Genomic DNA, 25,663 nt, shown 5'->3' on the forward strand with positions numbered 1-25,663 from the left:
AAGATATTATCACAATACTTTTCATATTGATCGATCTTGATCACAATATACACTACCGGTCAAAAGTTTAAACACATTTTCCCATTAGGTCTAATGGAAAAGTGTGCCTAAACTAGTGACGGGTAGTGTGCACTGTGATGAAGATGCTAACTGTTCCCACAATCTTTTCTTTTCTGTACAAATCCTTTACTTCAGGACAATCATTAAAACTAGTTGTCATAACATGTGAAAGCTTACTAACAATGATCCCAACATATTTTAATTAAAAACAGTTTATTAAAATATCACCAAAACATAGCCACGTTACATACACATATTCCTGTACACCACTGTCGTATTCACATCATTAATAACTTCTACTGTGATTTTTTTATTATTATTATTATTATTATTATTATTACTGAAAGGGAGGAATTAAAAAGAAACAAAGTAAGACATTGTCGAAGCAAACATAAGAAAGAGGATAACTTTCACATTCCTATAGTCCATAGATACATGTTCTCCATTTCAAAGTCTATAAATTAGAAAACAACGGGAAGTCACAGAAAACTTGCAGCTCCATAAGTCTACATCACCACTGTCTACAAGCCATGCCGACCAGTCAGATGTTTGTATAATGCTTTATCTTTATTTTTTTACTCAGCATTAAGGCACATGTAATGTCTCTGAGAAACATATCAAAGCAACATAAAGACAAATTTTTCACACCATCTCATCACAATGTTAAACTGAAGAAACAAAGATTTGCATGCATCAAGTTTTCCCTTTGTACGACTGAAATTTTCAAACTCTGTTTAGCTGTCATTGGGACGACTAAAGCAAATTTACACATGCCAAACAGGAGTTGGACAACATATGGACTTCTGTTGACTGGATATCATGCAGAAATATAACAGCAGAAGTCCAGAGTAAATAAAACAAAACACAATGAAAAAAAATCAAAAATATATGAGCTGTCAAACATCTTCCTTTTAAATTTTTTTTTGTTTTGACTCACTGTGGCTTTAATTCCCTTTGACACATAACAAGCATGCCAAGGCCTGTGATCCTTCCAAGATCAAAGCTGCTTGTAGACACTTCTCTTAAATGTTTTATGGTTAATTCCAGTAAAATTTTCTTTTTGAAGTATTACATGAATTATTTGTTAATATAAAGAGCTTTGCAGTTATCTTAGTTTTAAATCTTTTGAGTAATCCAGGTTGAGAAGCATCTGGTCAAAATGAAACAAAACGTTGGACTGTTAAAGTTAAACTGGAGCTGTTTTCCCCCATTTAAATGCAAACTATCATTTTAAAAGTGGCTTTGTATCAAATAATGTGACTCTGACTCTCCACAATTGTCAGATGTAGCCTCCTGCAGATCTTTAAACACCCAGTTACTGAGATGAGCTGAGAAACATCTTCAGATCCCCACCTTTAGTCCAATGATTTGTTTCCTTTTTGACCTTACAGTAAAACAAACTTTTTGCATGTTTGCTGAAGTAACGTTGACACTTTTACTTGTGGGACAAACTCCTTAGAGTCCAGAATGTCTTGGTGCCCCTCAGGAAGGAAAATGGCTCCATCAGCAACAAAGGGGCTAATAGTACAGTTTCTCAGCGGTACCGTCCCACAGGCAGCACCTTCATGCATGTGAAGCTGTCGGGGTACTTGGACAGCACTACCGGGTTGCCGTCCATTCGGACTTCAGTGAGACTTGGTCGTAGATAGTAGTTGTCATCGGACTTGCAGAAGGTGTCTATGTTGACTTCAGTGATGTTGTTGTTCTGGTGGTGAAATGAAACCATGTTAGGAATAAAACACAGTGATCTTGCGTGTAGTTTAAATTGGAACAAAGTCAGGAAAAGATTGAAACCTGTAAATGTAAGACCCGGACACCCTCTGGGATTTTTGGAACAGCTTCCAGCTGATTATCAGCAAGGAACAGGTTGGTCAGCTTGGTTAGTTTCTGTTGGAAGGGAATTAAAAAAACATAAACATGTTTTTGTTTTTACCCACCAACTGTAAGAAAACAGATTTGTACATGAGAGGTAATGATGCTGCACCTGGAAAGCGTTAGCCTTTACACCCTTGGTTTTGAGGAGGTTGTAGTTTACGTTGAGGGATGTGAGTTTGGCGGGAAGCATTGGAAGTTTGACCAATTTGTTCTCAGCCAGAGTCAGTTCCTCCAGCAGGGTTAGTTTAGAGAAGGCCCCATCTTCAATCTCTGAAATCAGGTTTCCTGTCAGATCAATCCTCTTCAGAGTCACTGTTGGAAGATGACAGAAAATATAAACTTCTGAATCTGGTCAAAGTTGTAGATGATATTAGAACTAACCTAGTTAAAATTGACCTTAGTGCTGCCTTTGATACTGTGGACCGCGTCATACTTTTAAATAGACTTTATAACCAAGCTGGCCTGTCATGTGCTGCATTAAATTGGTTATCTCACAGATATGTTTTTATTAACATTGATTAATCAGCTTCCATTAGACATAAACTGACTTACAGTGTTCCCTAAGATTTAATTTTAGGTCCAGTTCTTTTTAATCTCTACATGCTGGCCCTTAGGGTCGTCATCAGGAGACATGGACTAAACTTCCATAGTTACGCTGATGATACTCAGCTTTATATTACTGTGTCTCTTGATGACATTCACCTCATTAATACACTTTTAAACTGTATTTTCACATAAACACATTTTGATCACTAGTCCTGAACCACTCAGAGAGGACCTATTTATTTTTTTATTTTCAAATTATTTTTTTCATCTTGTATTAGAAACAAATGTTTATGCCATTTGGCCCCTGTGGTGGACTGGCGACCTGTCCAGGCTGTACCTTGCATCTCGGTCGTTAATTGCTGGGATAGGCTTCAGCTTCTCTGTGACCCTAAATTGGAATAAGCAGTATTGAAAATGAATGAATGTGTTAGAAACATAACAAAGAGAGGTTCTTTCTCTTAAATAATATTGCCAAACTGAGACAGTTCCTCTCTGAAGCCAAGCAGAGACATTAATTCAGGCTTTTATTACCTGCAGTCTATCATTTCAGTGCTCTTTTTCCTGGTCTTCCTAGAAAGACTAAATCCATTTCAGCACAATTTAGCTTATGCTGTGCTGACAAAAACTGGAATTACTCTTATTACACCTGTTTTAAAATCTCTGCATGCTTCTGGATTTATTTAGAAGTTCTTTTATTCGTTTTTAAAGCTCTTTGTTCAACTAATCTGTCTGAATTTTTAGTTTATGAACCTCTGAGAGCCCTCAGGTCCATAGTGACTGGTCTTTCATTTGTTTCCTAAAGCAGCAACTAAAACGTGAAAAAGCATTAAGTTATTATTTAGTTTATTAATTGTATTTTCAAACATAATAAAAGAAAACAAGGCTTAAATAAGGCAAAAAGAGCGAAGAGACAAAATAACACGAAATTGCAATAAATTAAATATAGAAGTCAATTAAAAAAACAATGTTCATAATCAAAATTTTCAGATATCTCTTTGAAATTCTTGTGGTCTGAAGGAGGAGTAGGCAGAAATAGTCCTACCCTCTTTTACTATTTTTGTTTGTATGTTGGAAGAGTATTATAGGTAGGGCTGGGCGATATGGCCTAAAAATAAAATCTCCGATTTTTTATAACCAAATCCGATTTCCGATTTTAATCGATTTTTTTTCCTTTTCTTTTACAAAACATAAATAAACTTATTAAAAAAATTCATTTGTTTATATAGATGAATGCTAGCAAAAATAAAGCATATAATGTCATAACTATTCCACCATATTAACGACTTCATATCTTACACTGAAATATGCAACACAATGCATCCGTGATCTCTTTCCATCTGGATCCTTATCATACAGGATCCATTGCAGAAATAATTCCCCTGATGAAGGTTGTCTCCTAACTAGGGTTTGTGGGTTAAGTTGATTTCTGCATCTCATAGAGAGCAGCATTTCTCACTGCAGTTATACGCACAGCTAAATCCCAGGCATGAGTGAAGGGTCACTTTAATGAAAATCTGTCAGACAAACACCGTTCTGGTGTGGAGGGAGGGCTAAGTCTGCTGCTAAGTAACTATGAAAAAAAAATCCCGATTTTCAAAAAAATTTATCTCCAGAAATGGAAAATTCGATTTATCGATTTTATCAATTAATCGCCCAGCCCTAATTATAGGTTATCATTATGGTCGTCTTTTGTAAAACCTCCTTCTTGGGGAGTTGAGGGCAGCTGTGAGTGTTGACATTTTAAAAGAAAATTTAAGATTTACCTTTTTAGTAAAGCTTTTAATTGAAAATATTTCACTAGTATACATTATCATTTTTACTGTCAGTGAAGGTTATAAGGTGTATATTTATCATGGCTTGAGGTTGAGGGATTTGGATTGATAAACTGATGCAGATGTAATGTGGTTTATTTTTCACCCTTCCTGCTTTTTCCTAACTGATGATGGAAAGCACTTTGTGGTTCAAATTGCCTGTATGAAAAGTTCTTTAGAAACAGGATTGATTGATTGAATCATACAAATCATGTAAAAAGTAATTTTCTGTGTTGTTCAAAAAGGTTTTCAGACTCACCGATATCAGAAAAGTCTTTGGTGCTAATCTTTCTGATCTTGTTGAAACGGGCATACAGGTAGGCGGTTTCTTTAGGCAGCGTAGGAACAGTGGTCATGTCTGGACTGATCTCCTCACAATACACTGAGCCAGTCAGACACACACACAGCAGACATGTGGGAAGATCTGTAACACAAAAAACCCAAATGTCCTCAATATTCTGCTCATAGAGAACCAGTGCAGGTCAAAAAGAAAGCTTAAATTTCCCTAGATCCCTAGATGTGATGTAAGAATGTCAATTTCATGAAAACCATGTACACATTTCATGTTGTATATTACCAGCCAATTAAAAACTTAAGCTGCTCAGTTTATAATCTACAGTGAAATATTAAATAAACATTCTTCTAGCTGTCCCAGTCTACACATTTACACTCTGTAAATGTTTCTAGGATCAAACTCCCCACAGCCCTGACTATATTGTTCTGAGCAGTTCTCCTACTGCTAGCAGGCTGAATCAAAGCAACATTGCTACATGCAAAGCAGTTAAGTTCCTCTCTTTTTTTTTTTTTTTTTGTTTTTTTGTATGCGAGCAAGTGCAGATGTGTTGAACAGGTCCTTTCTTACCGGAGCTGTCTCCTACTGCTGGTGTTGGGCTGAATTCGGGCTCATCAGCAGCAGGCAGTGCCCTCTGCAGGAGAAAACACAGCCTGTTCATATACCAGGCTAGAGCAGAACATCAATACTGCCAGGGTTAGGAGGTCATCTTTGGAAACATACAAACATATTGTACTGTGTCAGTTTGGGCTGACACCAAATGAAGATTAAAGACAACCTTGTAGACATCTGTACTGTGTTGAACTCGGTCTGGAGCCAAAGTTCTCTCTTTTAAGTGCACTGAATGTGTAATGTTAATCTGTGGAGACCAATAACTTAAGTCAGCCTGGGACTCTGTTGAACGTTCAGACTGTAAACATCACTGTGGTCAGTATTCATGTGGATAAGAATGTTTCTGTTTTTATCAACAAAAACGTTAGTATTAATGTTCATCAGCATTAAAGTGATGCACACAGGAAATAGCCTTCCTGTTATAATTCCTTTTTTTCTATTTTTTTTTTTTATTTCCTTTGACTTTGCAGAGTTGATTTTTGATTTCCACAGTAAATACATGGCCAATCCGTCTTTTTATGGCCCCTATGTGCTCACAATTGCCAAATAAGCAGACATTAAACTGGTGCATTATGTTGGTGTAGTCTTGTTTTATTAAACAAGTTAACACCTTTTATGATGCACATCTACCAGAATGGTTTGCTGAATTAGTATTACTGCAACAAACTTTTTGCCTTCAGTCTTTCATGTTCTGTCTAGGCACCAAAATACACATTATAGTGTCCTTGTTTGTTTTAACAAACCTTGACTATTAACAAGGTGATCCTTTCTCATTGCGTGCTGTAGCTGTTTCCCATCAGTACTAAGGGGGCTACAACACAAGGGGAAACATTATACTGTATTCTGTATTGCTTTTTACTTGACCACAGATTTAAGCAGCACTAGAGTGAGCTGCCAGCTGTCTTTCAGATTGTAGAATCTCAGGCTTGTTTCTTTTTGACCATAAGTTGTTGCTGTCAGTTTCAGGATTGCCACATTAAATGTTAGAGGATGGATAGTGTTTAGGGATAGTTACTATCCCTAGGCTCTCATTGAAAATTATTGTCTGCACCCAGATGTTGTGTTCCCATAAATGCTGATTTAAACTGAAGCAGGTAAATACTCCATCTAATTATTTTCATATTGCACTTAAAAGCCAGCTATTGGTAGATGTTAGTGGTTTTTTTGACCAGTGTAGAAAGGTTTAACAAACTAAAAAACATAGTGTGGGCAAGTCTTCTCAATCATCCTAAATAAGCTGATATAGCTACCATAAACAAATTCTGCCTCAATGTCTTAGAAGACATGTTCTCCTACTTCAAACAGGAGGCATTATATGTCCATGATAATTATAATTTCCTTTCTGGAATTAAAGTAATTACCATTTCATTTTCAACTTTAATAATGAATTATATAATTATATATAAATTATATAATACATTTAATATATAAATAAATCGAGTTTGCTTTTTTGGGGGGTGTAAGGTTGGTGGTCTTTGTATTAAAGACAGACCACACAGCCTTACATTTTGGGTTATATGCAGACATCCGCTGGCGGCCCCATGTGGCCCCTAAAGTGTAGATACCATAAGTTGCCCTTTAGCCTCTGACCTCAGAAACATTGAGTAATAATTTCTTTCCTTTCATCTGAAGGGTTGTCTGCCTGCAGACAGCTAAATGAAAACTTCAAGCAGTGGTACCTGTGCATCTAAGACCACCAATAAGCAATCTGCCATAAAAGGTCAGGAATCTATGTGCAGAGGATCCACAGCTAAATGTTGAACAGAGGTGAAATCCTGCATCATCATTGGTCAGATGCCTGATGACTTTGTTCATGTCCCTTGACTTGCTGGACCTGATTAAAGCATCCTAATGCAGAATACCAACCCAGTTCTGCTAACAGGCTCTCAAACCAATCCAAAGTAGGAGACATAACTTTCCACATTTTAAAAGAAAACGTCTAATAAACTTTGTTTAAGTGGTTAATTTTAGCAGTAATAGAGGGTTCAAGGCCTTGCAGAGCTGGAACGTTGTATGAAAAACAGCTGGTCGCAAATGACGCTCATTAAAAGAGAAGTAATGTTCCATAGTCATATCCCACAGTTTTTTATTTCTTTTTTTTTTCTATTTTATTATTATTATTTTTATTCTTCCTTCTTATCCTGGGGATTGTTTGTGGGTTTTTCCTCAAGTGTTTTCCAACAGACAAGTCAGACCCGAGTTTGGTTTTAGTTCATCCAAATATTTGTGTGGTTCATGTGGTTAATTAAAGGCAGAGTTTGGCTGATGGTGTGTGTGCATATATGTGAGTGTGTGTGTATTTGAAGTGAACTGAATGAATTATCTGTTTGAGTGGGCGGACAATGAAATACAGTGCTGACAGGATCTGTCGTTACCAAGTAAGAGGAAACAGATGTACTGACAAAACCAGGAGGGGGATCATTAATTTTCAATATTATGTGGTTGGATTATTAATTTTTTATCTTTATGTATAGACTACTATTAAGCAAAGCTAAGCAGCACCCATACTGAAGTTTTAATGTAAAAAATAATTTTCATTAATTAATATTTTTCAATTTTTTAATTTTTAACATACAATTGGGCTAAATATTATCATAACTTATGAATGCATCTTTTAAAAACAGCTTCAGTCTTTATGTGACAGTAATGGAAGTGATGCCACACAAACTGACAAATGTGCAAAAACCTGAATCAATAATTCACTATAAATAGAGAATAATCAGAATACCTGAGGCAAACAATTTTTGCAGAAAGGTGTGATGTAAAAAGTAAATTTCTCACCCTCGCCCTTCTTGATATCAAATAGTCACTGAAGTATCCGCTCAGCTGCCTGCCAAGTAGAGATCCCGGTGTCAGCCGAGAGTTCTGACCAAGCGTCCTGGCCGAGGTGGCCGCCATCCACAGCACAAGCGTACAGGTGAATAAGAGCGCCTTCATGCTGTCCAAAGCAGTGTGATGCTGACACACCAGCGCCTTAAAGCCTGAGTCTGGGTCAGCAGCTGCTCCCTCTGCTTCGAGTCCCTGTTTGGATGAGTCAAATGACTGTATTTAAAGGCTGAACCAGTAGCTTCCAGCAGACTCTTAGAGCAGAGTTTATAGAGCACAGCATTTAACCCTTTCCTGACCACCCACCATCCATCTGCTGCAAGAGAGGCACAGAGGGAGAGAAGCACACACACCTAAAAAGAGGTTCAAAAAAGGGAAAAAGTGTCCATTTTTCTTCTAAATATCCCTTTAATGTGTACAGGAAAAAAAATTGCAGAGAAAGCAGAAAAAGTTGACATCCAAAGTGTGAGTGTGTTTTGTCTGGAGGAATGTCTGTGGTCTCACTCTGGCCACTCAGTAATGACTTATAACCAAACTATCTTTCATAAGGCTGGATCTGTGTGTTCCTTCTTCACTCTCTGTTTTCCTCTCAGCTGCTGGTCAAACAATTCATTTAGCAGCCTTCAGACAGACGCTTCTTTTAAAACTCCCTCGACCGACGTGGCTGCCTCTGGTTGATTACTTAGTGCCTCCATCTGCATCAACCAGCAGATTCTGTTGTTCAAAAGCAGCAGAGAAGCCGGTGCTGATGCTGAATGAAACAAACAGCAGGTTTTCTTCTTTAAGCCACACTTTCCCACAGGTCTGAAGTTCTCTTTACAGATGCGTTGGGCAGATTGTGTGTCCACCTTAAAATAGTTTAACGAGTTTAATGGTAACATGTGTAGAACTTCCTGGTTCCGTACCAGATCACTGTTAGCCAGTACCTCACACACGGTCACACTTCAGCTTCATGGCGCAGGCATAGTCTCGTCTGGACACAGCATTACATATGTGGCTTCTTCTGCCACAACTCTCCACTTACATGCATACCAAAAAGTCTGATGATTATCTCTATTCTGCAGTTATCAGATTATTTAAGTGATCAGGACGATACCATAATCTGGCATGGTTTATCAGAGTGACCATCCAAATCCAATAGATGGTTGTAATCAGATAGTTGTAATCAGATAGTTGTAATTATCGGAACTGACACATCTACAAGCACTTTTGAGTTGATATATTTGAAAAACCCTGGTCTACATTTTCCAGTCCATTATTGGATTTTTTTCGAAGCATGTATGCCTTTTTTTCACGTGCAGTTTTTTCACATCCATAGCACAAAGACGTCGGAGCATCTGGAAGATGTGTTAATTTGATTTCTCATTATGAAATCACTGCTGTTAACTGATGAAGAAAATCAGATTGTGCTGTCTATATGACCACCCCTGAATTTTCTGGTAACTCCAGTCAGATAATGATCGGATTTTATGGAGTGCATTGTAACGGGATTAATGGCAGTTATCTCAAAAAGAAATTAAGCGTGAGCAGAACACAAAAGAAAACATGATGGCATGCAGCAGTGGGAAGTTTGAGACATGTAGCCTTTCTTTGCAGGCTTATTAGCTCCCACATTAGCAGCTTATGCTACAACTGCGAGCGCTGCCATGTTCACTAACGACTGGGTGTTTTAAAAATGACACATTTTTTAGTATTGCATCACTACGTGTGTGTGTACGCTAAAAGAAATCCAATACTGGACTGCAAAGAGCAGACGGGAGTTTTTCAGCTCTCAGAAGTGCACATAGACGTGCTAGATCCAGTTATTACAATTATCTGGTTACTTCCAGCTATCTGATTTCAATGGTCATTTAAATGGGCTCAATGTTTGTTTTGCTTTATTTTGATTTTGATTTTGTTTTACTTCTTTTCTTTTTTTAATGTCAGATGAGGCTCTGTAATGATTATTTCAACATAATCTGCATGTGAATGTGTCCACGGCATCGTTGAGTGAATTTAAAAACAGCATACAGAAAAGAGCATGAAGAGAAATTTCTTGGTGGCAGTAAATGTTGTGGAAGATTTGCTGCCATACTTGCACATTGTCCCACTGACTGATCTTCCAGACATTTTCTTCAGACTGGGTGGATCAAGATGTATGTAGTGAATGTTTTAGAATTTGGGAGTTTCTAATTTGGTTTTATTTCATTGAGTTGTTAACTGGACAGTTTGCCAGTAGATATTACTGTGTTTTTAGGACTTGTCAGGCCACAGTGTCAAAATCGGCCTAAGTTCAGTGGTGGGGTTTTAAAAAGACTGTCATTGTGATGTGAATTTAAAATGTGAGCTCGAAGTCTGTCTATTTTCTGACTATATGAAACACCTGTTTGTACCACTGGTTGTAATGGATGAAGATGGAAACCCTTTCTCCCTCCCTTAAAAAACTGAATGGATGTCATTAATGTCATTAGACCTTACATGTTTTGTAAGGGGTAGATGATATTAGGATTGCAGGAGTACAAATATGTTTTATGAAACAGTTTTGTAACCATGTCTGTTTGAAAGAATTATTATAAAAGTGGAGCCTGAACACGTTGCTGACATAAGGTGCTGTTACCAAACCAACCAGCGACTCAGTTTGGCTGGATGCAGGGCATCCCTGGAGCAGGAATATTTACTTTATTACTTCCTTCCTTGTGTTGAGATGTCTTGAATGAGAATATTGTCCAAAATTCAGATGCTTCTCATCTTTAAACATTTCAGTATGCTTCTTGGTTCTGTTTTCTGATATGCAAAATTCTTTTTTTTTTTCTATTTATTTATTTTTTTCATTTTAAAATTCATTCACACAATTACTGTGGGCAAAAGAAAGTTCTGATATTCTGAAATGTTATTGGTAAAATTCCAAATCTGTTCTTTTTTGAGTTTTGACTTCTTTGACAAAAAATGACACTGAAAGTATGAGTTGGTGTTTTGTTATTCAGTTATATCCATACTGAGACACTGAATATAGTTTGTAGGGAGTGGATGTACCACGGTGATGATACTGGTTTTTGAAATGCCACTTTGAAGATTTGAGTTCTTAAATTGGCCGACACATCTTTGTCTTTTTGGGCTTGATGCTGGTTGGAGCTAAAGATGTTATTAAATTAAGTGCTTCATTCCATTGCTTCCTTATTGGCTTTACATCTCTTTTTCCACCATTATCAGAACACACGAGAGACACAGTTTTTCACTTTTATTTTCTTTGGACGACCTTAACTACAACATTTTTATTTCTTCACTGATGTTGTTGTCCTTCCCCAACCCTCAGCTATCATAATTTGAATACGGGTCCCTTCTCAACCGTGACGTTTAGAAACATCATCTAGTTCTGCATCTCTGCAGATGATCTTAGTCCAGATTGTTTCATCTGTGGTTCATTGATGATGGAGCTGCTGAATGTCATCAGAGCAGGAGGGTATATCCCTACCTCAGGAATCTCTTGAAAAAGTAATCTTTTCAGAGAACACCTTTCTAATTTAGTCCTGTATTCAGTTACCCGTCAGGCCCATTGGAGCTGATAATGTCTTAATCATAAAGTAGTGGTTTTGAGAATGTGATAAAATCTGAAGATTGAACCTGAAAATTTACAGAGGTGGGCTTAAATAAGCTTATGCTTCCACCCACCCCTTTTTGAACTTTTTGTTCATGTATTTTATTTTATTTTTATATTTGTCATTATGTTCAAATAAACTTCAGTCAATCAGTCAATCAATAAAGTCACTTCAGAACAACTCAAACCAATTTTGACAATGAATATCCACCAAGCTCAGACGCTAGCCAGACAAAAACGAGCTAACAAACAAAAAACACTTACTTCAAACTATTAGCAAAGTTATTTTTGCACTGAAACACACATGTGACCAGTGTGTGTTTTTGATTTCTTAGTCAGAGAACTTGACTCTAGAACATATTGATAGAATTTAAACCAGAAACTGTTATTTTTATGTTTATTTGCACTAAAAACCTGCAGCTGCTCTTACTGTGTCATGTGACTGTGATTTAAATGAAAATGTTGAAAATGTAGTGGCACTTTGTGTTAGTTGTACATCCAATATAAGGGTAGCAGTAGAGGGTAATGTGTGGTCCAGTGGCCATAGCAGGGGTGCCCAGCTCCGGTCCTCAAGGGCCACAATCCTGCAGGTTTTTGAGGTGTCCCTGTGTTGCCAACCCATTTATTTCTTTTTATTGCATCGGCTATGTTGGTCCGTAAAAATGTATTAGTTTTGTTAATTGTACCTATAATATTATGACTGGGCACAAGCGGAAGTCCAGAGTCATGTGACCCAGTAGGGGAAGTCTTTAAGTAGGCCCACATCCTTCTCAGGTGAGGAGTGGTGTGGTGCAGTGGCTAGACTGAGGCCTATATGGGATGTGTAAGTGTCTTCTTTTTATATTCTATTTTGTATCATTGAAACTTAATCTAAATCTAATTAGAACCATTGTATTTTCATAGGGGACCTTGACCTGGTTGTTGCGGAACTTGTATATCTTTTAAATATCTGAGCTCAAAATAAAAGTAAAGAAAAGAGGATCCATTCTTGTTCATTTCAAGGGGGCAACAACACAAATCTTGGAGTTTCTGCCAGGTTGGATTAAGTTATGGATGTTAAAGATGCTGCTGGAGCTCGTGTGTGCATTTTGAGTGGATTACAAGGGACGCTAACACGGAGCTAGTGTGGAGCTAATGCTAACTGTGGCTAATCAAACACTACAGATCACAACGTCACCCATCAGCAGAGCCAAGGTAAAAGACTTTTCCCATAATGTCTGTTCCATACCAGCAAATGTCCTCTGGCTGGGAAGACATGTTGGAAAGAATTGAAGAAAAGCTAATCACCTTACCTATGTTGAGACTTGTTGAGCTTTGTACTGAGACACTTGGGATTGCTATTAGTGATAAAGATAAGGGCTCGCCTCGTAAATTAAGAAGATTCATCCTCCAGCATTTAGAGGGTGATGATGTCACATCGCTTGAAGATGAAGGAATGTCCTTATTACTGGAGGTAAATGATAAAATAGATGAATTAAGAACCCTATCCATGTCCGGTCCCACGTCGCCACGCCGCCCTTTAGCGGATACAGGTGGTACTGCACCCAAAACTGACTCTGCGGTAAGACAGCATACATTTGCAACTCTCTCTGCTACTGCCATGAACCTGCTTGAAGGGGCTCGAACTGTTCACCCAATGTACAGAAAAGATTTGAAAATTAATGGACAAATTGGTGAACATAATCAAAAGGATAAGCTGGGATACGCTAGTTTGGAAAGACAAATTACTCGAGCATTAAAAAAAGGATATGATGAATGTGAAATTGTGGATGCAGTCATTCAAGCTATAACCCCTGACACAAAACTGAGAAGTTACCTGGAAATTACAGAGGATTTGTCACTGCAATCTCTTAAACAGATATTGAGGACTCATTTTGTTGAAAAGGACGCCACTGAGTTGTATCATTCTCTCACTCGTGCTGCACAAGAACCTAGAGAAACTCCAGTTCAGTTTTTGGTTCGAGTCATGGATCTGAGACAGCAAATACATTTTGCTTCAGAAAGAACAGATAGTGGATTAAAGTACAGTCCAGAACTCATTCAGAATCAGTTTTTACAGACAATACTTACCGGCCTCCAAGATGATACCATACGGACAGACCTAAAACCTTACCTGCAAATCCCGAAAATCGCAGATGAAGTCCTGTTGGAGAAGATGACTGCAGCTTATAACCTGGAAATTGAGAGGAAGGTTAAGTTGTCTACAAAGTCCAGAGTTAAGGTGTCAGTGGGTCGTGATTCAACTTTCACAGATTCAGAAAGTTGCGATCGGACCAGTAATTCTCTAGATGATAGGAGACAAGAAAGGTTTAAAAAGCGCGATACATTAATGGATAAAGTTGACGAGGGGAATAAAGCTATCTGTGAAGCCATCCAGAATCTCACCACTCAGTTGTCAAGCCTGCACCAGCTTCCAAGACAATCACCACCGCCATTAAGGGGACAGGCCTGCCCCAACTACAGCAGACCGCAGCCCAGGGCACGCCCCAACCGACAGTGTCACCATTGCCAGCGGATCAATCCAGGAGGGAAGTGCGATCACTGCTATAAGTGCGGGAGTGCAGATCACTGGGCCATTGGGTGCCGCAGAGGACCCAGGAATACCACAGCCTCAACCAATAAAATTGAGAGCAGGGCATATCTTGGTAAGGATGCGGACTTATTCTGGACTACGTCACCCCTCACAGGTAAACAACATCAAACAGCCAAGCTTGTGGGGAGGAGGTGTCTTGTTCGGGCTACTATGAATAATGTGGACACCCGAGTGCTGTGGGACACTGGCTCTCAAGTTTCCATCATCGGAGCAGAGTGGAAGCAGAGATACTTACCAGATGTTGCTGTGAGGCCTGTGGAGGAGCTACTGGAGGAAGGAGGACTGGACCTGTCGGCAGCAAATGGCACACAGATCCCATACCAAGGCTGGATCGAGGTAGAGTTTACACTGTGCAAACATGCTGTAACTGGGATGAGTGACCGGTCTGTGGTTGTCCCAATTCTTGTCACCACCACAGAGTTGGAACGTCCCATTATTGGGTTTAATGTGATTGAAGAGCTGGCTCTGAAAAGTGAGGACTCTGAAAACTGTTTTCCTGCTGATCACATGGTAAAAAGACTTTGTTCTGCACTTGAAGTGGGACAGAGAACTGCCAGAGCTGTCTTAACTGTTTTAAAGAAACAGCCCCCAGAAAACAACCCCCACCTGATTCGCACAGGAAGGATGCCAGTCACTGTCCCAAAGAATAAAACTATCCAAGTGCAGTGCAATCTTTTCCAGCAGGGTGCGCTGTTTGGACCCCATTGCATGTTGGAACCCAACCCAGAGACACCGTGGCCCATAGGACTGAAAGTGAGGGAGCAGCTCATTCAACTCCCTCAAACCAATAAGGGAGTCAAAGTGACCATTGAAAATATAACAAACGGTGACATCACACTATGTGGCCGCACAACACTGGGTTGGGTATACAGTGTTGATGATGTTTATCCATTGGAGCCCAGGTCTATAGAGAGTCAGTCACTGCATAGCAGCACCACATCATCCATGGAGCAGCTTAGTCAGGTATCACGGGGGGAGCTCTGGGACCCGCCCGTGGACCTGAGTCACCTCTCTGCGGAGCAGCAGCGCATCGTTCGGCAGATGTTGAGGGAGGAGTGTGATGCTTTTGCCAAAGATGAGTGGGACGCTGGCTGTATTACTGGCCTGCAGATGGATATTAACTTAAAAGACTCTGCTCCTATTCAAAGATCATATAATGCAATACCACGTCACCTGTACCAAGAAGTGAAAACACACATTCAAGACCTGCTAAACAGGGGCTGGATTCGAAAGTCATATTCCTCTTACTCTTCACCTGTTGTTTGCATCAGGAAAAAGGATGGCACTCTCCGTTTGTGCATAGACTACAGGTTGCTGAATGAAAAGACCCTCCCAGACCATCATCCCATCCCCAGAATCCAAGAAATTCTGGAAAATTTGGGAGGAAATTCCTGGTTCACTGTCTTGGACCAGGGTAAAGCATACCATCAAGGCTTCATGAGTGAGAAGAGCAGACCTTGTACAGTCTTCATAACACCGTGGGGACTTTATGAGTGGATTAGAATCCCATTTGGACTCTCAAATGCCCCGGCTGCTTTTCAACGTCATATGGAAGGATGCCTGGGAGACTTGAGGGATGACGTCTGTGTTCCCTATCTGGATGACGTCCTTGTTTTCAGCCGCACTTTTGAACAACACGTGCATAATGTCAGACAAGTCCTGCAGAGACAGAGGGCCTGTGGGATAAAATTAAGAGCTGAAAAATGTGAGTTATTTAAACCTCAACTAACTTATGTTGGACGGGTGATCTCTGCAGAAGGGTATAGGATGAATCCGAAGGAGGTGGAGGCAGTTAAAGCACTCGCAAACCAGGCTCCAGCTACAGTGAGGGAGGTGAGGAAGCTCCTTGGATTCCTGAGCTACTACAGAGCCTACATCCAGGATTTCTCCAGGATTGCAAAGCCACTGTATGAGCTGCTGGCAAAACCCAAAGGTGAGGCAAAACACTGCCGCAAGAGGGAGACAAATCGTACCAGTGTCCAGCGCCCTCCTTCCTCTCCTGTTCAGTGGACAAAGATTCACAGAACTATTTTGGAGAAAATTGTAAACCAACTCATAAATCCACCTGTTATGGCTTATCCTGACCTCGAGCAGCCCTTCACTCTTCACGTGGACGCCTCTGAAGAAGGATTGGGTGCTGTACTGTACCAGCGTCAGGATGGTGTCCTGAAAGTGATCGGTTATGGCTCAAGAACTTTAACCCCTGCAGAAAAGAATTACAATCTGCATTCAGGTAAATTGAAGTTCCTTGCACTGAAATGGGCCATTACGGAGCGTTTCCGTGACTATCTGTTCCACGCCCCACACTTCACAGTTTATAGTGATAATAATCCACTCACCTATGTTGTCAAATCAGCAAAACTTAACGCCACTGGTCATCGCTGGGTTGCAGAGCTGGCAGATTACAGGTTCACGCTGAAATATAGACCTGGAACGGCGAACAGAGATGCTGATTTTCTGTCTCGTAGACCGAAGCCCATCGAGACCATCATACAGGAGTGCACTGAGGAGTGTGAGCCAGAGGTCATGAACACTGTGAGTGAAACCTTGAAAGTTAGCTATACAGGTGAGATAAATTGGATTTCTGCAGTAACCTGTAATACGGATGTCTTACAGCCAGACAGCAGTGTTGTATTACCAGTTCAGCCCTTCTCCATCCAGGACATCCAGGCACAGCAAAACGCAGATCCAGTCATCCAAAGAGTCTCCAGCCTGAAAAGAGCACACACGTATATGAAGTACAGAGACAAAGCTGCAGAGAGTGGACCAATCAGAGCTTTCCTGAGGGAATGGCGAAAGTTGCAGTTGGATGAAGATGGACTCCTGTGGAGAAAGTGTAATAACAGGATGCAATTGGTGATGCCAGAATCCATGAAGCCCCTGGTGTACAAGTATCTCCATGAAGAGATGGGACACTTAGGTGCTGACCGGATGGTAGCTCTGGCCAGGGGACGTTTTTTTTTGGCCAAGAATGAGACAAGATATGGAGCATCACGTCACCCAAGTCTGCGCTTGTATTAAGAGGAAAAAGCCTAACAGAGTTACAAGGACACCACTTCAAAGCATTGCGACTTCTGCACCTTTTGAGATGATTTCCATAGATTTTTTACATCTGGAGAAAAGCAAGGGAGGAGAAGAATACATCCTGGTTCTGGTGGATCACTTTACCAAATATGCTCAAGCTTATGCAACCAAAGACAAGGCTGGGAAGACAGCAGCAAAAAAGTTGTTTGATGACTTCATTCTACGCTTTGGGTTTCCGGCTAAAATCCATCATGATCAAGGAAGAGAGTTTGAGAACCAGCTGTTTGAAAAACTCCAAAAGTACAGTGGGATGTATCACTCTCGCACTACACCATATCACCCCCAAGCTAATCCTGCAGAGCGTTTTAACAGGACCCTGCTGAGTATGCTGCGGACTCTGGAGGAGACGGAGAAGGTCAGATGGAAAGAGCACTTGAATAAGGTAGTCCATGCCTATAATTGCACCGTTCATGAGGCGACTGGCTACTCTCCTTTCTTTTTGCTCTTTGGGCGTGAGCCAACTCTCCCTGTAGATCTCCTGTTTCCAAGGAGACCTGGCGAGTCTGAGAGGCAGACCCCTGTTGGCTATGCCGAGAAGTGGAGGGATGCAATGCAGGAAGCTTATGCCATCGCCCTGAAAAATATGCGGAGGTCTGCAAAAAGAGGACAAAATTATTACAATCAGCGTGCCTGGAGCTCCACTCTGAAGCCAGGTGACCATGTGTTGGTGAGGAATCTTACACCACGGGGTGGTCCAGGGAAGCTTCGCAGTCACTGGGAAGATGCTGTTCATGTGGTGAGAGGGAGCAAAGGTCCGGGAAACTCTGTTTACCTTGTTGAGCCTCTGAATGTTGTAGGAAGACAGCGTGTGCTGCACAGAAATCTACTCTTACCTTGTCCTTATCTGGTTGAACCTGCTCCTGACGGTGCCTGTCCAACAAGAAGAAACAGAGGAGCCAGTGCGATGCCGAAGAGAGGAAAGAGAGTCGAGTACAATGTTCAGCTTGCAGGTACAGAGACTTCCAGTGAGGAAGACTACCACCTCTTTACTCCATCTAGACCTGCTCTACAGCCACTCAACCCTGGTGCCAGAGAGTTCCAGCCTAGAGCCACCACACCTGTACAACCTGAGGAGAGAGATGCACCTGCGGGTAGAGCCGAAGTGGTCATCCCGGAGGTTGGTCCTGAGTCGGCTCCAGCGACAGATCCATCTGACCCAGGAGCACTATTCTCTGACTCTTCTGAGGAAGCTTCTGAACCTCGCCCCATCAGACCTGTCAGAGCCAGACGGCCCAGACGCCTTTACACCTATGATCGGTTTGGTGAACCCACAGTCCGAGAACTGCAGAGTTGTCCTGTTGGGGTGTCCAGACCAACGAAGAGTGGAGACGACGTCTACTTCGCGTCATCAGCCACCTTATATCCTTTTCATTAGTAGTTGTAATGCAGTAATAGCATGTGCCTCACGGACCAGTGACAGTAAAGACATTTTACTTTTTGCACCTTACAGTGCGTACTTATGTGTGACATAGTCAGGTGCAATAGTGTTAAAATATTGGTTTCCAAGTAGTATATACTTTTGGTTTAGTCTTGTTATACATGGTTTATGGTGTCATTACATTGTTTTGGGTAGAATGGTAATTTCCTTGAGCCAATTTTGAAGATTGGGGGGCCCACTGATGTTTCAAGAGACGGGCTACCCAGCCACACAAATGGACAGTTAGTCTTGTGTGTTCTACCATGTGAAAAGATTTTAAGTAATGGATACCATTCATATAGTCTGGACTCTATTTCCAAATGCTAATGATGAGGTAGCCAGTGTTCTTCGACTGGTATGTGAGCTACAGGAAGCATGGCTCATGGTTGAGAAAATGTTGGTGTAACACTTTTTTTTTAGTGGGGGAGGGTGTTGCCAACCCATTTATTTCTTTTTATTGCATCAGCTATGTTGGTCCGTAAAAATGTATTAGTTTTGTTAATTGTACCTATAATATTATGACTGGGCACAAGCGGAAGTCCAGAGTCATGTGACCCAGTAGGGGAAGTCTTTAAGTAGGCCCACATCCTTCTCAGGTGAGGAGTGGTGTGGTGCAGTGGCTAGACTGAGGCCTATATGGGATGTGTAAGTGTCTTCTTTTTATATTCTATTTTGTATCATTGAAACTTAATCTAAATCTAATTAGAACCATTGTATTTTCATAGGGGACCTTGACCTGGTTGTTGCGGAACTTGTATATCTTTTAAATATCTGAGCTCAAAATAAAAGTAAAGAAAAGAGGATCCATTCTTGTTCATTTCAAGGGGGCAACACCTGCTCCAAAAACACCTGACTCAAATTAATGAGTCATTGTGCAAAACTTAATAGGCTGTTGGATCTATTTCATTTGAGTCAGGTGTGTTGAAGCAGGAAACATTGAAAACCTGCAGGAACGCAGCCCTCGAGGACTGACTTTGGGCACCCCTGGGCCATAGCCTTCTGACAATTAGGCCCATGGGTAAATGTAGCTGAATAGCACTTTCTTATGCCATTAATTACGGCATAAAGAGGGGGAAAAGGAAAAAGGCATTTACAAAAACAGGATGGAGATTGTTAGATTGGTAATCAGCTACTTAAAGACTAAAATTTTGTAAATGTGGTAGCCCTTCTCCTAACAGTTCTAACAGCCTAACCCAGACTAAGGTTGAGAACATGCTGGTGACATTAGAGGAGGTTAGCATTTGATTAATTTTGAGCCCACCATTGTAGATCATATGTAAGGCCGTTGAAACAAGCACATAGTCTTTGAAACTTTCAATCATTGAGTCTGTTTACATGCACGCCAAAAATCTTATTACCTGATTTCTGAAGTTATCAGATAATTCAAGTAGTCGTGTAGACAGCAAAATCTTAAATCCTTTATCAGACAACTGCCATTAACAGATTATAAGAAATGAGATTAACGCACAGATTTATCCCAAATACTGTGACGTCTTCATGCATGTGGACCTGTATATCTGATCCATTTTGTCTTTTTATACCTGTGCAAATGTAAAAAACTCTGTTAAATAGAAAGAAACGCAGACACAACGTGTCTGGAACACAAAAGACAAACAAGATGGCGTGCAGCAGCAGGAAGTAAAACATTTACCTGTGGACTAAACAGCTTATTACCTCTCACACTGCCAGCTAACGCTAAGACAGCAGACGCCGCCATTTTTAACAAAGACAGCATGTTTTGAAAATAACAGGAAATGATGTCACCACGTATGTATGTACTCCGAAATAAATCAGATTATGAACCGATGAATGTAGACACAGATTTGTCAAATTTACAATTTCAGAAGTGCATGTGAACGCATCAGATCAGATTATTACAGTTATCTGATTATTCCCAGTTGTCAGATTTTGATCACCATGTAAACAGGGTCATTTTGACCAGGGTTGATCCTTTGACCTTCTGTATTGCAGCTTGCAAATGTGTGGTGTTAATTTTTGAGGATGTGCACAAACAACACTTTAAACAAACACGATTTATGCAAGGAAGTTGTGATAAACATGCATAAGTGTAAATAAATTGGGATGCCATTGTAGGAATATAATTGTCTTCTTCATGAGCTCCAGTGGATGTTCCTGTGAAGGAGCTCAGGCTTCTAATCTGGGCTCTGGTTGGGCAGATTGTTGTCCTGTGGCCCTCGTTTCATTAGCCTGTATTGCTTCCTGAATGGGAATTCATTGTGGGGGTGCCATGGATTCATGGATATTTTGTGTGTCCTTTCCTGTTTGTCAAAGAGAAAGGATGATGTGCAGGTGTTTGGAAACAATGCTGGTAATCAAGTCAGCGCTGCTAATGATGGGTCTGAAAGGGGCCACTTCCTTTCATATCCTAAAGAGTCTGTAAATACAAGAGGGAGTCCATAAATGCAATGGGTGGCCTCGCATGGCTGCTAAAGCTACACCGATTTGTTCCAGTAAAAACAACAACACAACCGCGACCATGGTGTCTGCTGCTGAGCTGGTGGTTGGAACCAAGTTTGAGGACTTTTAAACTGAAGGTTACTTCTTTATATCTGACTTGTTGGGCAGTCAGTAAAGTCTCAGGTGCAACATGAAATATCCTTGTTCTTGAGTGTCAACCTTGTTCTTCAAAATGGTAATGATTTACTTCATTTGCAGTAAGATATCAAGCAAAAGCACCTAATGTAAGAACAAATAAAACGATTGGAAAACAGTAGAAAGTTGTTGGAGGACTTCCAGAAGTTTGAAGGCTAAATGATTCAGAGTCTGTTCAGTCAGTTTGTTCAGCAGCTGTTGAAGTCCATCTGTTCTTGGCTTGAGTTAAACCTTGGTTGTCAAATAGAGCAATGCTGGGCCTTTCCAGGGCTGTACTCAAGAATTTGCAGATTTTTTTTTTTTTTTTTGTGTGTTGTCCCCTGACATGTTCAAACGGGAAGAGGGGGAAAAAAAAAACAATAGGACAGTACTTCTCTATAAACAAGTGAAAGAGCAAAGACTGATGTTTCACAGAAAAACAGACAAATAGGAAACATGTGACTATTTCAGCCTTTGACAACAGAGGAAAAAGAAAGGGGCCCAGATATAAACATCCAAGGAACATGAGCCTGTACTGTTACAGGTGTGTTAGCAATTATGAGCACCTTTAAACTTTTATGACTCTGGGAAAAGGGCCAGTAACTGGAGAATGTGTTTTTACTGTCACTAATTTTCTATAGCACTGTGTGGGCTGCTGGGGTGTTTCACTGGTATTTCACTCCACAATAAAGCTGGTCAATGGGAAGCCACCCATAGCTACACAAAGCTACACTGCCACAGTGATTCTGGTGCATGCAGTACTCAGATTTGGCCAAAAATCTGCTCTAATTTTCTGTTGTTGTTGTTTTTTGTTTTTTATTTCCCCTCTGCTAAGGCAGAAGCTATGTTTTCAGTGGCGTGCGTTTGCCTCTCTGTATGCCTGCTAGAAACATAACTCAAAAAGCAATAGGTGGATTTTGTTGAAATTTTCAGGAAATCTACGAAATGAAGAACAACTGATTAGATTTTGATAGTGATTCAGATCACTGACCAGGATTTTTTTTAACACTAGAACCGCCAACATTTCAATACCCCCTAGAGCTGCCAGAGGGGGTCATTATTACACCTTGCTGATGCAGCATAAAAATGACGTTTATGGCAGCCAATATTTTTTTTTAATCTTGTTTACGTAGAACAAAATTAAATCATTATTTAACTGTATTAATAATTTTTATCAATTTATTTATTTATTTATTTTTTTAACAATTAGAAAAAAGCATCATGTAATGCTGAAGTAATGAAACAGTACGCTGGATGTCAGCTGATATTGATATTCTCCGTAATGAACGCATGTCGGGTCATTCTGGCATCGATGCAGCTCTGGTAGAGGACCCATCCATTCAGTGCAGCAATGTCTAAAACATTATAAAGCACCACAACAGACCTGGATCGTGTTGATATTCTGAATCTGGTGATCCAGAAGATTCAGTATGGGGCGTACTGGGTGGGCTCTTGGGTCTTTTGGGGTTTTTCTGAGGTGAGTGACCCTATGGCTTGACGAAGGTCTGCGCTCTCTGAGTGCAGGCGCAAACCAGCAATCTTTATGGAAAAATTTTCCATGAACACTTTTTATTTTTCAGTCTGAATAACCTAAAAATCTGAAATAAAACCATTTAAGACTGAACCATCAACTTATACCAAATGAGAAACTTTACTTATATTTTTAATCAATATGTATATATTTTAATTTAAATAAAGCTACTGAGATGCTTACAAAATGGATTTAACAAAAATGAAACATGCAGGATTGTTTCATATTTGAATGAATATTGAATTAAACTTCCAGTGACTGTATGTGCCGATCCTCCAGCGAGGATTGTCAGGGAGAAACAACACGCCTAAGTTTTTTTCCCCCCAATCGATTTTGAACCTCAAATCTCAGTGGAAATGTAAAAATCAGGGTTGATGCACCTTGAAAATATGATGTCAGTTGTTTACAAGTTGCTTATATTGCACTGTGAGCGTATGAAAGTAATTTGTTTCACTAGTCAGTGACAAATATTATGATACAGCATTATCTCTCTATACTCTGAGTTTTGGCATAAGTTTGTGCTTGGTGGATTATACAGTACTTTTTGGCAATAAATCTTATATCATTGGAAAGGCTGTTTGTTTGTGTGGTGAGCAGTGGAGTTGTGTATAAATGCTAAAGAGCTTTTTTCTGCTATTGACTCTTGTTTGGTGTGATTTATTGGACTGGAGTGATGATTGAATTCTGGAGAAATAATACATATTTGCAATTAAACTATTAATCCAAACAGGCCACTAGCTTGGTCACACAGTGCTGTGAGATGGTATTCTTCAACCATAAGTCACAAGTCAGCCATTGGCCAAGCTTATATGAGAGTTTTTATTCCCCTTTAATTCAGAATAAAAATTAAATCCTTATTAAAAATGACCTTGTAAACACCTAATTCCAAATTAAAACGACCAATTCTAATTGAACTTAAATCCAAAGTAAGTGTCTCTTTTATTCTGATTTTAAATCTGAATTAAATAATTCCTCGATCATGTAAACATTCATCCAGCTTTAAATGAATTCCGTTTGTTCTGCGCATGCTTGTTCCCTTGTCCTGTTGTGATGACGGTACAGTACTCGACCTCCCTTCTCCTCAGCAGACGAAAGTGAAGTAGTATGCTGGTGTTGCTTCAAAAGTACAATCAAAATCAAAGCGTTCTTCCATCCTGTAGCCGAAATAAAAAGAAGCAGGAACTGGAGTTTGTTTTCTTCCGCTAGACGTAAATACATCATGTCTGCCCCGTCCAATCAGAACCTTTCCTAACCCCCAGATCTTCGGCAGAAAGGCCATTAAATGTATTTTCCATGTAACCCAGAATGTAATTCATGTAATTCAGAATTTCAAAGGAGAATGCTTTATTTCTGAATTATTTAATTCAGAATAATTCTGAATAATAATAATAATAATAAAAATAAAAATAATAATAAACCATCATGTAACCGTGGCCATTGTGGTTGTACTGGTCATTCAGGTACCAGCAGTACTCCCAAGTTGATCCCACAAGTGTTTATTGGGGATGAAGTCAGGACTGTAGGGATGTTATTCTTCCTCTCCACTCCCAAATTCTGGTGGTAGTCTCTGATAGACCTGCTCTGTAGAGGCCGGCATTTTTATCTTGGAGGATAGAATTCAGTCCCAGATTGTGGAGAGAGGGAATTGCCTCTGGTTGTAGAATGCTGCCCCACACCATCACACTCCCTCCACCAAAATCTGTTACGCTATTGGTGCAGGACTCCATATAGTGTTCTCCACATTTTCTCCACGCTTTGAGCCTATGATCCAGCTGAATATGAACTCATCCGTGCACATGCTGCCAATACCAGTGCAAACGGGCCAGGACGGTGAAGGCCAGTCATGGCAGTCAATAGCAGAATTAAATGTTTGGCAGTTTTTTTTATTACCCACATACTCAACTCTGCTCCTCATGCCACAAATGCATTTGTGTACAAATGTGGCTCCATTTAAAAGGAAAATGAACAGGCTTTCTATCAGTATGAGATTTACTCCACCAAACACAAATTTCTTTCCTTTTTCTGCAAAGTTTATCTTTATAAATCAAGCACAGAAATAAAGCACTTTCTTCTTCAGCTCCTGTAATGGCTGCCAGTTTGATACCATCAGTCATTTCTCTTATTTAGGAACTTTAATTAAAGTTCATATATATATATATATATATTTAAAAAAAAAGACCATTCTACCATCTCTAAGCTGATTCCTTTTAAGCTTTTGGTACTTCAGCCTTTTTCTGGGGCCAAAATCATTTGAGGTATTCAGGCAAGTGTGAAGTTGTAAGTTTTAGTATTTCTGTTTAGCATCATTTATTGTTGAATCAGCTAAGTTTGCGCAGCTGTTTAGAAATGCATAGGCACATTTTTTTAACATCTGGCATTTTGTTTGTTTAGAGTGCTAACAAACAAACTCTGTCTGAGTGAAAGTGAAAAGCAATGAGGCTGATTTCAAGCTGCTGATGGTAAAAGTAGTTTTCCTCCCAAGCAGCAGAGCACAGTAATGGAAGAAAGATGAGTTTTCCTTCGCCGGGCTTGCAGGTGTGCATGTTACAGTGACAGCATTGTGACATAAAGCATTCCCTGCAATGCTTTGTCTGTGAACTGAAAATATTTCTTTATCATGTTCATTTTTCTTTTAAAGTAAATGAAAAGTAGAGAGTATGACCCACCGTCACAGATGCAAATGCAGGAATTATCTAAGCTTATTCACTTAACGCAGCTTCAATGTGACGCTTGTTTCAGAAGGCTTGACCATCAGTAAATATGGCAGAACATTCACTATTACTGGTTCAGATGAGAATAAAACTACAGCTACAGGTTTTACTACTCTAAAAGATCCAAATCAACCACTTT

The 25,663-nt window shown here is 39.9% G+C and overlaps 2 protein-coding genes across 3 annotated transcripts in view; one reads left to right on the plus strand and one right to left on the minus strand.

The window, feature by feature from the left end:
- LOC121637259 (centromere protein P) overlaps positions 1 to 25,663 on the plus strand; it is a 125,284-nt gene that overhangs the window by 17,515 nt on the left and 82,106 nt on the right. The gene's annotated exons all lie outside the window — the stretch shown is intronic.
- ogna (osteoglycin, paralog a) lies at positions 261 to 8,570 on the minus strand. Its single transcript, XM_041981303.1, has 6 exons — positions 7,978 to 8,570; positions 5,155 to 5,218; positions 4,552 to 4,716; positions 2,045 to 2,247; positions 1,855 to 1,947; positions 261 to 1,765 (listed from the first exon to the last, which is right to left on the minus strand). Exons 1-6 carry the CDS (start codon positions 8,131 to 8,133, stop codon positions 1,595 to 1,597), a joined length of 852 nt encoding a protein of 283 aa, XP_041837237.1. The 5' UTR covers positions 8,134 to 8,570; the 3' UTR covers positions 261 to 1,594.

This window comes from Melanotaenia boesemani, chromosome 3, assembly GCF_017639745.1.
Source record: "Melanotaenia boesemani isolate fMelBoe1 chromosome 3, fMelBoe1.pri, whole genome shotgun sequence".
NCBI classification, from domain to species: Eukaryota; Metazoa; Chordata; class Actinopteri; order Atheriniformes; family Melanotaeniidae; genus Melanotaenia; species Melanotaenia boesemani.